General features: G+C 35.7%; 1 protein-coding gene across 1 annotated transcript; it reads left to right on the forward strand.

The window, feature by feature from the left end:
* Positions 1–13810: 13810 nt before the first annotated feature.
* LOC103966723 (V-type proton ATPase 16 kDa proteolipid subunit) lies at positions 13811–15361 on the forward strand. Its single transcript, XM_009379921.3, has 3 exons — positions 13811–13985; positions 14085–14370; positions 14912–15361. Exons 1-3 carry the CDS (start codon positions 13904–13906, stop codon positions 15042–15044), a joined length of 501 nt encoding a protein of 166 aa, XP_009378196.1. The 5' UTR covers positions 13811–13903; the 3' UTR covers positions 15045–15361.
* The last annotated feature ends 388 nt before the right edge of the window (positions 15362–15749 follow it).

Raw genomic sequence — 15749 nt, forward strand, 5'->3', positions numbered from 1 at the left:
ATTTGTTTCATATTTTTTTTAAATTCCATTTTTTCCTATAACTTCTATTTCACAAAATTTGTTTTATTTTATTTTAAATTCTATTTTTATCCTATGACTTGTATTTCACAAAATTTGTTTCATATTTTTTTCCTATAACTTCTATTTTACAAAATTTGTTTCATATTTTTTCTTTAAATTATATTTTTTTCCTATAACTTCCTAAGCCATTATACAACATTAAATTAAATTAAGTAATAAATTATGCTGACATCACTTAGCCGTTAGATTTGAATTTAAGTTGTAGTTTTTAAATAATAAATTATGTTTATCCCTATGGCCCTTTGACCCTCGGTTGGAGATGGTTTTTTGTGACAGGGCTAAAACGAGCCCTCTGGCCCTCGGTTAGAGACAGAGGAAAATATGGCCCTATACTGTTCATTAAAATATTAATATCTTTGAGGATCATGGAGGGCCAAAGGGCTAAAACGAGCCCTCTGGCCAACCCTCGGTTGAAGATGGCCTAAGCGGTCCTGGCAATACTGTAGTGCATGCTTGTTTAGTCACAATAATTTAGATACTACAGTGAGAGCGAGTTCTAGATTCCAGAAAATGATCAGTTCAGTGGGGTATCTCCCATGGACCAAACAAGTACGTGGTTTCATCTCCTTGTTTGTTGATCGAAATGTTAATTACTAATTGCTATCAAAAGTTCGTATCTAACAACAACTCATCATCAAAGGTGTTTTTTGAAAGATAACTTGATCTTTGAGAGATTTTTATGGTCTAATTTGAACTACTACTCCAAGAGCACTCATCCATAAACCGGTTACTGGTACAAATAACATAAAGAAATGTAACCAACGTTTATTGAAAAAAGCAACCCCAAAGATTTGGGCCAGAAACCTTGATTTAATTAAAATCACGATCGTATCCCATTAAATCCTTTTAGTTATTTATAGGTTTTTTGTAACTGATGAAACTGGTTTTCGAGAATCATTCATTATAATTAAATATATAGTGTGGTGAAAAAAGAAAATTGATCGGATTATTTAATAGTGTCTTTCCTTGACATGTTATATCATCAAAGTCGAATATGATTTCAGTATTTGATCAATATATATATGTTTAGGGAAACTTAATTCCAATACTTAATTCCTAAACCCTAAACTCTAATCTTTATATTTTTTTTCTTCAATATATTCACAATAATGTTTTTTTCGTGATGGCAATGTTAGTGTATGAGTAATATTGTTGTTTTAATTAAACAAATAAAAAAAATAAAAATTCCAATACTTGATCAAAAAAGACTTCCTCAATTCAATGATTAATTTCAGCATATCAATTTTGTGTGTCTAAATAGCATTATTATTCACTTAGTATTACGGTCTAATGATTTTCCTGTAAGTGAGAGGTCTTAAGTTCGATTCTCGCCAAATGTGAATTTGTACCACATTATTGCTAGCCTATTATAAGACTAACCCACCCCTTCCACCTTAGTGTAGATATATAATATCGTTTGTTCAAAAAATAAAAAATAGCATTATTATTTTCTTATTCATTTGAAGTTCGAACAACTTGATAGTGTGGAGCAACATTGCAGGCGTATAAGTTAAAAAGGCCGCACAGCGCGCGGGGTCTCTGTGTGTTGAAACTTGATCACTTTGATGCAAAATCATGAGTAACAAAACATGTTGCACGTGTGATGAGGCTAAAAACAGATGGAAATCATATATTCTTCTATTTCTGTAATTTTCTTACAGGGAGAAAGGTGAGATAAGGCTATATGATTATTAGAGTTATATCATGTGCTGAAAGAGTACAAATGAAAAAATATACAAGGAAAAAAAAATATATATATATATACACACACAAGCAAAAAAGTTTACTTTTTCAACCATTTTTGTTTCCTGCAGGAGAAAGTGAATTATGAACACACCACTTGGCACAAGTTAGAGTTTGGTGGCTGAGTTTATGATACTCAAATGCATTCGTTTGGCCAAGGAGAATAGGTGATTGGCTTTTTGCTCTTAAAAATAGTTCACGTTTTATAATTATGAGAATGTAAAAAATATGTTTTACATAGAAAACATATGAAATTTTGTGTGTTTATAAGAAGTTGGCCTTTCTTCTTATATTGGCCTTGGTTTTACGGTGACCTTTCTTGAATTATACAGTACAGTAGAAGAGGCGGCAAACTGGTTTGATCTGTCAGAGGGTAATAGGTAAATGTGAAAGAAAGAAAGGGGGAATTGGGGAAACTAAAAATCCGAAGGGCAAGCTTACAAACCATTATCAGCTCTAAATCAGCTTGAGGCTGAGAGCTGTGGCTTCTGAATAAAATGAAGTGGAGGGTAGTGAATTGTGATATGGACGTGCAGTCCACGTAGGACGGTGATGGTCGGCCGTGGCCTCCAATCATGCGGCGGACCGCATCATTGAACACTCTCTGGTCCCCGCCATAACATGGCTTTTCCCTCCCTATACATAACATCACCCTTTGAATAGGTTCTTAGAGCATCTCCAATAACACTAATTAATTTTTTTATTATTGTAGGTGGTCAAATAATTCAAATGTTAATTTGACTAGCCACCAATTTCAACGATACTAATTATTTTAGCTTAAGTTAAAAAAATTTGTATGACTTTTATACTAAACTTAACAACTCAAGCCCTTTTTCTTCTCTTCAAGTCCACAATGCAATTTTACAGTTTTTAATGTATAGCAAAAATTTACCTCTCTCTCCTCCTAACTAAACTTAGCCGGTTAGTGTTCACAAAGTTAAAATAGCTAGCTAGTGATTTAGCTAGTATGTTTAAGCTTGGTGTTTCTGCATTTTTTTGGTTGAAGTAGCCAAAAAACCTTATTAAGCAAAGCTGTTGGAGATGCCCATACTAGCTAGATGGGGCGGGGAGCGAACATAACAATCTCTTTCTACATCTCGTGGTTGCATGACCAAACTGTTTGATACGCGCATATGGTTGATAACTATTGATAGTCATTTATATTATTTGGGATACCACACGCCACAGTTGCAATATGGTCACTAGAAATTAGTGTATTTAATACACCTAGTTTACAAGGTATTGCATGCAATGAGAATGTCATTGTGACATTATCTAAAACTAGCCAATTGCCATTACCATGTCGAATAGTTAAAGCACGTAATTGTACGTGACTTTGGAACTACTACAATTGCATCCTGACATAAGTAAATTTTTCTCGTAGTTTATACATGACCTTTCTTATAATTTTTACTTTACTATCATAAAATTTTATAATTATCAGTTTTTAGTACTCAAGTTTTTATGTCTTACTTTCTTACTCAAACATTTGACTTTCTACCATTTTCATATATATCCGTTAGTCTATTTATTAAATCTTTCATTAACCTATGACAAGACATGCCTTTGCGCCATTGAAAAGTTTATTTTGGGTGAGACAACTTTGGGTAGTAAAGTAAAAAGTTTGGGAGACTGAAGGTTTGTCACGTCAGCAGTTAAATAGAAGACTTAACAAATTTACAAAACTGGTAGATAAATAAAAAATCAATAAAAGAGACTATAGAAACTTTAAAAAAATAAAAGCTGAAAATTAGGAAAGTTCAAAATAGTAATATAAAAATTACTCACTTTCCAACAAAGAGTTAGGCCATTAGATCATTTACCAATATAAAACAACGTTTTTAGATTATAATTAGAGAGGAATAACTAGAGTCAGATATTGAATAAATTGCCGTCTCTCTCTAGAACTAAGAAAGTGTGCTGCTGAGGTTAAACTTGATTTAACCAAAAGTTGCAACACAAAAATGAAAAAGATGGCTGTGCAGAAAATGTTATTGTTAGGCTTAGCGTAACCAGCAAAAGGAGATTCTTGGGGGGTCCTATTAGGATCTTACAGACCTTTTTGACATCGACCACCCTCCAAACCTTCTTTCTCAAATCTCAATCTCAGAATTACACCTTACCCTTTACAAATTATGTTTTGAAATTATGTCTTCTTTTCAATATATGGTTTTCATGGCGGTTGGTGAAGAGAAATGACCATGATTAATTTTGTCGATTAATAATTAATTACTAATTATCCATAACAAGTAGTACACACTTTACCATCACTCCCTCTTTATCTAAGGTGTGAAGCACAAGGTTCTTTCAGGGACATGGATGATCATTGCATTTGTTGTAGCAACTAACTCTAAATTAACATTTTATTCACAAATATATTACTTCTAGACTCTAGGACCATAGAGAATTAGAGATTGGATTATAAAGACCAATTGTTAGAGCCTAATTGATGGAATTTGTTTGAACCTAATTTCTAGCCTATTTGTGAGTGGAAAAAGTTGAATTAAAACTTGTATTTTGTCATTTATATGAGGTGATGATTGATCATAATGCAAATTAGAGTGGATATATCCTGTGGCTAATTTATATAAGCATATATATGATATATCCTGGAAATATTGCAGTTATGTTGGTTTTGTTATTGGAATTATTATCATAAAAAGATAGAGAAGAGTGTTGGAGGTTGAACCCAAACCACTCATGGTGTGTGTGTAAATGAAGTAACAATGAAACAGACTGAAAAAAGGGGAAAAAAGCACAAAGCAATTCATGTGCAATTGAATTGGTAGCAACTTATGAGAAATGGTATTGGCACATGTGCTACTAAGTGTAATATTTGAATTGGTTCACTCTAGACAACATCCTTTTCCCTTTTCTTTTCCCTTATTCAATAAATGTCTACAAGGATTTGAACCTTAAACTTGTTCTAGTAACACTCAATATATATAGATGTCGCATTCGCATGTGAGATTTGAACTTAGAATCTCTTTCAACTGTGTGAGGGTATGCTGATGTATTGATAAAGAGGTTATCATCTTGAACAGGAACTCTCTAGAGGTATGGAAATGGGGGCATATGGGCCATTGATTGAGAAAGGATTCGAATAGATGCCATGATGTGCAATGGGTTAGCTGAGGGGTCCTCTACAAGCAGCATGAGCAACATATATAGTTGTGTTAATAAGAGCTTTCTAAGGTTTCAGTGGAATGTCCAAGTCGAATCGATGATGATGATGATGGCTGTAATGATAACGAGTTGATCGAATTGACTTGTTAGATCTGTTGCTTGTGTTGCACAGACATACCTCTTCTGGTTCTTGATACATTTTGGCCCTGATTAGACATGTTGGTTTGTGCTTGTTTTTGTCAAAAAGGTCTAATACATTCTTCGTCTCTAGCTCTTACCTCTTTTTCTTTTAGAAAACTTTTTTTTCAGTCACATTATTTTCTGCAGATAGATGAAAACTGTAGTAAATGTTAGTGTGTAAATTGTGATCTAATGTGGCAATTGTAATTCTGGTTCATATTGCTAGAATAATTATCTAAGTGTTGATTTGGTTGTATCTTTTTTATTTGAGTCTCATAGGTCTTAAGTAATTAAGGTGTCATGTGTCTACATCTCATAGGGTGTAAGATGGAAGGCTGAAATTGCCTTGATGTATTTTGAACACTGCCAAAAGTGTATAACCATTAGAAGTAAAGTGGTATTCCTTCACTCTCCCTCTCTCTCTCTCTCTCTCTCTCTCTCTCTAGTGCATGTCATGGTGAATGTGTGAAAATCTTAAAGTCATATTCTATGTTGCTCTCTTTCTTATCTCTATCATCATCCTTCATTTTGTATTGAGAATTAATCTAAATTCTCTGTGAATCTGTGAAGTCATGGCTCACAGTGTACCATTTTCAGCTTACTCTAACATGGCCTCAGAGCCAGTTGGGTCTAAAATCTCTCGGCGTCAATTCTATGAGTGGTAATGAGTTCATTCTTGCAACATCTCGTTTCAGAGAAACTAGTGAGACAGAGGTGTGATCTTAGTCTAACATGGCTGGGTCTGGTGAAGGGGAGCTTCGAGCTCCGATATTCAACGGAGAGAACTTTGATTTCTGGCAAATTCGAATGAAGATGATTTTTCGATCTCACGAGTTATGGAGTATTGTTGAGACGGTTTTACTTCTCAAGCAAAGGTGGAGAAAGAGATAACAGAGGTGGAGATGAAGATGCATAGTGAAAATTTGGTCAAGGATGCAAGGGCTCTTGGAATCATTCAAGGAGCTGTATCAGATTAGATTTTTCCACACATTGCAACTCTAGAAACTGCAAAAGCAGCATGAGATATTATGAAGCAAGAGTTCATAGGAGATAAATAAGTATGATATGTGAAATTATAGGTCTTCGTCATGATTTTAAGTATACTCGTATGAGTAAAGGTGAGTCTCTAGCTACATATTTGGCTAGGTTGTTTGATTTGATAAATCAGATGACGAGTTATCGAGAAGATCTTAGTAATCAGAGAATTGTGCAAAAGTTATTGATCAGTTTACCTAAAACATATGATAGTATAGCTTCTGTTATAGAGAATACTAAAGATATTGAAGTAATTGATGCTCAAGATGTGCTTGCTATATTGAAAGGGTATGAACTGAGGCTAACTAGACATGGAGAAAGTAGTACTGAGCGTGCATTTTCTAGTTTGAATATCTCACCTAAGAATGGTAAATTTGGTAATCAAAATGCCAATGTTGGTGGAACAAAATTTCACAAGAATTTCAAGTTCAAAGGGAAGCAGTGGAATAACAAGTTCACTTCAGGTGTAAGAAATGAAACTAGCAACATTGGTGGTGCTTGCAAATACTATGATAAACTCCACTATGGAGAGTGTTGGCTGAAAGGGAAGATCAAATGTCATAAGTGTGGCAAGCTTGGCCATATTGCTAGGGTCTGTAATCTCAATAAGAATGTTCAGTAAGGGAATTTTTGCAAACAAAGTGGAGGAACCTGGAAATCTTTTTCTTGTTAAACAAACAAATGAAGTGAAAACTGTAAGTGAAATTTGGTATACAGATAGTGATGGATGTAGCAATCGTATGACCTCCAGAGAGGATTTGCTTGTGGATATTGACAGAAGTATTAAAGCAAGTGCAAGTTGGCACATGAGTTCTAGTTAATGTGAAAGGCAAAGAAACTCTTGTTATTGACACTGAGAAGGGAAAAAGGTATATAAGAGAAGTCATGCTAGGACGTGGACTTGCAGAGAATTTACTCAGTATTGGATAGATGACTAAACATAAGTATTTTCTTGTGTTTGGTGATTACAAAGTGGATATCCTTGATGACAGAACACTGACATACTTGGTGGTTGGTGTGAAGTAAAAGAGGAACATGTGTTTTCCACTAGTGTTCAAATTCAGTGATCAATTGGTATTAAAAACTAATGTGCATTAGTGTGCTACAATTTGGCATATAAGGTTTAGACACCTAAATTATAGGATTCTGAAGCAATTACAGGAACATGATATGGTTCTTGGATTACCTATGATGCATGAAAGTGAAGGTGTGTGTTAAGGATGTGCATTGGGAAAGAATCACATGGACTCTTTTCCAAAAGAATCAACTTGGAGAGCAAAGATGCCACTGAAGCTAATACACTCAGATGTGTGTGGCCCTATACAAACACCAACAATGAGCAGAAATAGGTACTTCATTACATTCGTTGATGATTACTAAAGGATGTGCTAGATCTATTTCTTGAGACACAATTCAGAAGTCTTCCATGTGTTCAAGAAGTTTAAGGCTATGGTAGAGCTTCAAAGTGGTTATTCTGTGAAGAAATTGAGAACTGCTAGGGGAAGAGAATTCATTTCAAATGACTTTGAAAAGTTCTGTGAATCTTTTGGGTTAAAGAGGCAACTCACTATTGCATATTCTCCACAACAGAATGAAGTTGCAGAAAGGAAAAATAGAACTATAATGGAGATGGCTAAATGTATGCTTCATGAGAAAGACATTCCATATAATCTTTGGGGTGAAGCAGTGAACACATCTGTGTATCTGCTAAACAGGTGTCCCACAAAAGCATTGGAGAATATTACACCCTTTGAGAAGTTTAATGGAAGAAAACTTGGAATTAAACACCTGACAATGTTTGGCGCGATGTGTTACTCTCTTATTCCAGGAAATTTGAGGCATAAACTAGAAGAAACTAGTGTCACTAGTATCTTCATTGGATATGGTACTTGTAAGAAAGGATATAAAGTGCTTAATCTTGAAACACAGAAAGTGATACTCTCAAGGGATGTGATCTTTGATGAAAATGGCAAATGGGACTGGGAGAAACATAAAGTCAAGGAAGTGTGCATTCAATTTTCTACAAATGAATCTATGGAGATGAGTGAAGTTGATGAAGGTTCAGATTCTATGGAACATGTTGTATCTGAAGGTTCTTAAACCCAAATTGAAGGTTCTCCAGCTATTGTCTCTGGTAAATCAACCAGTTCTGTTTCTATACCTCAGTATGATGATACTCCACTGAGATATAGAAACTGAAGTGAGATTTATGAAAGATGCCATATGTGTATCATTGAACCATAATGCTATAATGAGGCTGCACAGGATGAAGCATGGAAGAAGGCAATTGAGGATGAAATATGTATGATTAAGAAGAATCAGACATGGGAATTGGTAAGGAGACCATCTGATAAACCTGTGATTGGGGTAAAATGGGTGTATAAAACAAAGTTGAACTTAGATGGCTCAATTCAAAAGAATAAAGCTAGGCTTGTTGCAAAAGGCTATGCACAAAAGCCTGGGATAGATTAGAATGAAACCTTTGTACCTGTTGCAAGGTTAGACACAATAAGGACTCTGATTGCACTGGCTGCAAAGAACAAGTAGAAGCTATTTCAACTGCATGTGAAATCAGCTTTCTTAAATGGTGTACTTGAAAAGGAGGTGTATGTAGATCAGCTAGATGGGTTCATTGTGCAAATAGAGGAGGATAAGGTTTACAAACTGCACAAAGCTTTGTATGGTTTGAAATAGGCACCTAGGGCCTGGTATGGAGAGATTGATTCATACTTTGCATATTGTGGTTTCAAAAAGAGTACCAGCGCAGCAACATTGTATACCAAGTGTAGAAAAGACTCAGAGATTATTATAGTCTCTATATATGTTGATGATATAATCTACACTGGAAGCTATCAAGATTTAATGGATGAATTCAAAGCTAATATGATGCATAAATATGAGATGACTGCTCTGGCACTCTTACATCATTTTCTTGGTATGGGAGTAATGCAAACTGAAGAATGCATTTTCATACACCAGAGAAAGTATGATTCATCTCTGTTGAAGAAATTTGGACTCTAGGATTGTAAACCGGTGAGCACACCATTGGTACCAAGTGATAAATTGAGAAAGGAAGATGAAAGTGGAGCTGCAGATGAAGTTCAGTATAGAAAACTTGTAGGTAGTTTGTTGTATCTCACAACAACTAGACCTGACGTAATGTATGATGCATGTTTGTTAGCAAGGTTCATGCACTGTCCTACTAACAAGCATTATGGGACAGCAAAAAGGTTCTAAGATATGTTTAGGGGACTCTTAACTTTGGCTTAGAGTACAAGAAAGGAAAATGAGCAATTCTGATAGGATTTTGTGACGGTGATTGGAGTGGTTCAGAAGAAGACATGAAAAGCACATCTGGGTATGCTTTTACCTTTGGCAGTGGAGTTTTCTCTTAGGCTTCAGTCAAGCAACAATGTGTTGCTTTATCCACAACTGGAGCAGAGTATATTAGTGCATCTGAGGCAACAGCACAGGTTACTTGGCTAAGGTTTGTTCTAGAAGACTTTGGTGAAGTGCAATCTGTTGTAACACCAATGAACTGTGACAATACTTCAGCCATAGCCATCACTAAGAATCCTATTTTTCATCAAAAAACCAATTATATAAACATAAGGTATCATTTCATAAAGAAGGCATTGTAGCAAGGAATGATTGATTTGGTTCACTGTCCTACAAAGGAGCAAGTTGTTGATATCTTTACAAAGGCATTAGCATGAGAGCAATTCACCTATCTCAAAGAACTTCTTGGAGTGAAATCAGTTCACAATTTAAAGGGGGCTGTTAGTGTGTAAATTGTGATCTGATGTGGCAGTTGTAATTCTAGCTCATATTGCTATAATAATTAGCTAAGTGCTGATTTGGTTGTATCTTTCTTATTTGAGTCTCATAGGTCTTAAGTAAGTAAGGTACCATGTGTCTACAGCTCATATGGTGTAAGATGGAAGGCTGAGATTGCCTTGATGTATTTTGAATACTGCCAAAAGTGTATAACCATTAAAAGAGTGATATTCCTTCACTCTCTCTCTCTCTCTCTCTCTCTCTCTCTCTAGCGCATGTCATGATGAATGTGTGAAAATCTCAGAGTCATATTCTCTGTTGCTCTCTCTCTCTCTTCTCTCTATCATCATCCTTCATTTTTTATTGAGAATTCATCTAAATTCTCTGTGAATTTGTGAAGTCATAGCTCACAGTGTACCATTTTCAACTTACTCTAACAATAAATGCAAATAAAATAACAATAACAAAAAGAAAATTTAATTTCCTGAAATCATAGCAAAGTTTAGAGGGTTTTCAAATGCTCGGGAAGTGGACTTGTCACCGAGGGGTATGGAAAGCGTCATAGAAATGATTACACTTGACTCACTGCCTCACTGGGAAAGAAATGTGATTGAGATTTCAAATACCACTTTATAAATTATTTTCCTCTTTCCAGTGATGTTTTTATGGCCTTAATTCCTTCATCTAATCTGCAGGTCACACTGGCCCCATTAGGGTTTCTGAAACCCTAGACCTGTAAACATCTTCTGGAAGTTATAAAATGATCGATTTAATCAATTATCATAAAGAGTTCATAATGCTGTTTGGAAATAACAGATAATAGTCAACTTTATTTCAGGGTTGGGAATTAATGTATTTTTCTGCACTACAACAAATTGTTTTGGGCAGAAATATGATGAAAGAGGAAGAGCTTTTTAATGCATATAATCACAATGCATTCAATGTTAAGCATTGCACGGTTGTTTAATCCATCAAACCAGTCATAATTATTTTACTTTAAATTGACTCTTTGAAGAAGCAAGAAGATGAAAATAAAAGGTAATGGTACTTGTGTGCATGAACATATTGGTGGTTTTACTCACTCTTTTTATAATAAACATGAACCTAAGCAACAAACATGTCTAAATACAATTCCCAATTTTTCTTGCAGAGAAACCACAATGGTAAAAAAATTATAATACATGTGAGTCTCATAATGAGTATCACATTATATATTAGCAACTAAGATCTCACATACGCACAACTACCTAGCATTCTCTGAAATTTAAAAGTAATGCCACTTTTGATGCAAAACTAACTATTGAGAGAGAGAATAGTGAGTGTAGAGAAAAATAAAAGGGCTTGAGGAATCCTCATGCCTAGTGCCTTTATTTATACTAATCATGATGAATTTTTTTGCCTACAAGTAATACAAAGCCTATTAAGATTTGATCTCCAAATCACATTGCGATTCCTACTTTAAGTTTACACTATCACACCACTTAGTTTTACGGTATAGTAGTATTCCTCTTCACTTGTAAGTGAGAGATCTTAAGTTCAATTCTCGCCAAAGGTGAATTTGAATTTCATCATTACTAACTCATTGTGAGGCTAAGCCCACCCCCTTCCTCCTGAGTGTAGATATATCATTTGTTCGGCCAAAAAAAAAGTGTACACAATCACATTCCAAAAGAAACACACTATCGACAATAATTTTTTTTCTTGGGTTAAACTTTGTTTACTACCTTCATGTTTCATGGTTTTCAACATTTAGTACATCAAGTTTTTTTCATCTAGAGTCATACCTAAAGTTTAATTTTAGGACAGTCTCATACATCTGTTAGTCAAATTGTTAGTTCTCTCGTTAAATGATGATGTGGCTACCATTTGGACAATGACTGGGCGCCACGTGTCATTAAAAAATATTTAAAAAATTAATTAATTTAAAAAAAAATATGAAGAAGAGGAAAAACCCCATCCCTTCTTCCCCCCGCGCCCCTAACCCAAAAGAAGAAGAAGAAGAAGGAAAAAAAAAAAACCTAGTCCTGCCCCCAACCCAGAAGAAGAAGAAGAAGGAAAAAAAACCCAGTTCATGGTCTGGGTTCGCGTTCGCGGTCGCGGGGCAGGGGGGAAGGCAGGTGGGTCACGAGGGGGGGACGAGCTAGGTTTGGGTTGCTGTTTTTTCTTCTTCTTCTGGGTTGCAGATTCGGTTTTTTTTTCCCTTCTTCTTCTTCTTCTTCTTCTAGATTCGGTTTTTCTTTTTTCTTTTTTTTTTTTTTTTTTTTTTTTTTTTTTTCTTCTTCTTCTTCTTCCTTCTTCTGGGTTGCAGATTCGGTTTTTCAGTTTTTTTTTTTTTTCTTCTTCTGGGTTAGGGGCCGGGGGGGTGAAGGGATGGTTTTTTTTTTAATTAATTATTTTAATATTTTTTAATGACACGTGACACCCAGTCATTGTCCACATGGGCGCCATGTCATCACTTAATGAGAGAACTAACAGTTTGACTAACGGATGTATGAGACTGTCCCAAAATTAACACTTTAGGTATGACTCTAGGATGAAAAAAACTTGATGTACTAAATATTGAAAACCATGAAACATGAGGGTAGTAAACAGAGTTTAACCTTTTTTCTTTCTTTTCTTTTTTCACTTAGTCTCTTAAATGATTAAAGATAGGATTAAGTACCCAAAATTCCCAAGTCATTCTAAATTGGTCTCAACTTTTTAAACAATCCAAACAAGTACCCAACTTATTAAAAAGTAAGCCCTAGTTAATCTAACAGAAAATTAATTGGAGCTTAACGGATGTGACATTTTCAATAGGTTGGGTACTTTTTTGGAATATTTAAAAAGACTGAGATCAATTTAGAATGACACTAAAATGTTGAGGGTTTTAGGTACTTCATCCTTAAAGATATAATTGCATATTTTTGTCATAGAGTTAATTTCACTTTACCCTCAAGTTTGCCACTAATTGTATATTTAGGACTCATTTGGTAATATCAACCTGAATTAGATAACTTCCTAGTAATTATAGAATGAAGAAATAGGTTTATGTCCCCCCCTGACTAGGTGTAACCTTATTTTTTTGTTATCAATAAAATTTCCCTTGTACAGTCGAGGTTTCCCAAAAAAACAAAAAAAAATAATAATATAGGTGTCATATTGCATATTTTGTACAAGTTGCTTACAAAACAAAAATTAGTAATAAAGAATAAATATCTCTTCTAATCCTACATTTTTTGTTGGAAATGGTAAGAATACATTTTCTTCATAACTAATCTATTTGTTACCTTTATTTGGATAAAATATACAAGTTAACATCCCTTTAATCATTCAACATCTATTAAACTTAGCAATTATTTAATTTCAATTGGCATGCCCTGGACCCAAGGTTGGTGAAAAAAAATCCGAATCCAGAACATGAGCTAAAGTAAAAAAAAATAAATAAATAAAAAAAGAAACTGAAACGGATGAAAAAAAAATTCATCCTATAAAAAGAAACTCAAGAATTCTTTACAAGGCTACAAAGAAAATAAAAAAAAAAAAATAAAAAATAACTTCTAGCCTCCCATCTAATTCAATCTCATCCTGCTTACTCTCTTGATTGTCTAGTTCGAAAACCTGCATAACAATATAGAGGTAACCTTTAACAGCTCGGTAGGGGTAACCCCAAAGAAAATCTCGATTGACCTGTATTTTATGGGCTATAAAAGGCAATATGGCTCAGTCCTCAGACGACTCAGAAATTTTACAAGAGCCCATTAAAAACCCAATGACCACGGTCTCCATTTTGTCGGATTGGCCCAACCCAATCCATAGTGGGCCCCACTGAAACTTCAGAGCAAGTGGCACCACACCGTCGCACTTTACAAGCGACAAAAGTCGCGTGTGTGAATCCAAATCTCTGTGTCTCCATTCTCCGCGGTCAGAATTTCCCAAATCTGAGAAACTTCACCCAATCGCTAATCGGAACACCCAAAAGATGGCGTCATCCACCTTCAGCGGCGACGAAACGGCACCGTTCTTCGGCTTTCTCGGCGCGGCGGCCGCCCTCGTCTTTTCCTGTAAGTTAAAAATCTCCAACTTCCCCTCCAAATCTAACTCCGATATCGTTTCGTTTCTGCTTAAAATTGATGATTGAGAGGAGATTTTGGTCAATTTAGGCATGGGAGCGGCGTACGGGACGGCGAAGAGTGGCGTGGGAGTGGCGTCGATGGGGGTGATGAGGCCGGAGCTGGTGATGAAGTCGATTGTTCCGGTTGTTATGGCGGGAGTGTTGGGTATCTACGGTTTGATCATTGCTGTGATTATCAGCACTGGGATTAACCCAAAGGCCAAATCTTACTACCTCTTCGATGGGTACGCCCACCTCTCCTCCGGTCTCGCTTGTGGACTCGCCGGACTTTCCGCCGGAATGGCCATCGGCATCGTCGGCGATGCCGGTGTTAGGTAAATCCGCTTCCCTCTGTTTCAGCTGCTTTGTTCGAGTATGTTTTTGTGCGACTAAAGTTTTGATCTTTTGTGGATTTGGCAATAATTGTCGGTTTTGTTGTTATGCGTTTGGATTGAGAGGATTTTAGACTGCCAGAAATTCAAAATTCTAGCCAAAAAAAATGCAAATTACTCTCCTCTATTTACTGATAAAATTACTGGAAAATAGATGTTGGGTATGGGAGTTTTTCAATGGCTCTTATAGACGAAAGACTACATTTTTACCTTGTTAGAGTAATAAAATCACATCCAACGTCTTTTCTGTTTCGGCTGTCATGTATGCAGTTCCACGAATTTTCGAATGGATGTTCACTGAACTGTTCGTTTGATTCATGCCTTCTGCTGCCATGCTTTTTGGTTTTGACTACCTGCAAGCAGTTCATTTGGATTGCTCCTCGCTTTCTTCTTGTTTAATTGGTCTATTTTCTTTTCTTCGACAGAGGGTCGAGTTGATCTAGTTGCTTGAGAATGTTTCTAATGCAATTTGTTTGTTCTGCAGGGCAAACGCACAACAGCCCAAGCTTTTTGTTGGGATGATTCTCATTCTCATCTTTGCTGAAGCTTTGGCTTTGTACGGTCTTATTGTCGGTATCATCCTTTCATCCCGATCTGGACAGTCCAGAGCAGATTAGAGATACCATTTCTGTCGGCTTCCAATGTGAATGTTGTGGTTACTCACAGGTTTGTGATGCTCATTCACAGCGTGCAGTGTCGAGTCGAGTGATTCGTCTTGCATAGGTGGCAGAAAGATCCTTCTTCCGATTGTAGAATTCCGAGTGAATTGTCTCTGAATAAAGCTTTTTATTAGCTGCTTCTTCTTCTTCTACCTTTTTTCTTTCTTTTACATATTAGTTTGGTATCATGTAGAAATCGTCATTGTCGAATTGTCCACAGAACGTCGTTTATGTTTCTGATCATCACATTCAATGGTATTACTATCATTTGATTATTTGTACTAGGAAATGCATAATACTTGAATAACCTTTAATGGGTTGAATTGTTGGTTGCAAGGGAGATAGGCATGATTGTTTTCTGTCATTGCAGTCAACCACCATCTGCTTATTTAGAAACATAATCTAACTTATCCTATAAAGTCCTCGGTCACCTTGATTTTTCTCAGCGTTTTCGGCCAAATTTTCTTATTGCTCCAATTACAAAAGTTACTCTCCGCAATTTTAAGTATGTAGTGCCCAAATTCCAAATTTGTGATGTAATGGAAAACTTAAGGAGTGAATACGAACCCTAACCTATCAACGTTGGAGATAAACACCATGATGTTTCCTTCTAACAAATTCAAAGATTATCTCCACACATCAGCCCCCTTGTTCTCAACTATG

The sequence above is a fragment of a genome, unplaced genomic scaffold (genome assembly GCF_019419815.1).
Source record: "Pyrus x bretschneideri cultivar Hongxiangsu unplaced genomic scaffold, Pyrus_bretschneideri_v1 Contig1, whole genome shotgun sequence".
NCBI classification, from domain to species: domain Eukaryota; kingdom Viridiplantae; phylum Streptophyta; class Magnoliopsida; order Rosales; family Rosaceae; genus Pyrus; species Pyrus x bretschneideri.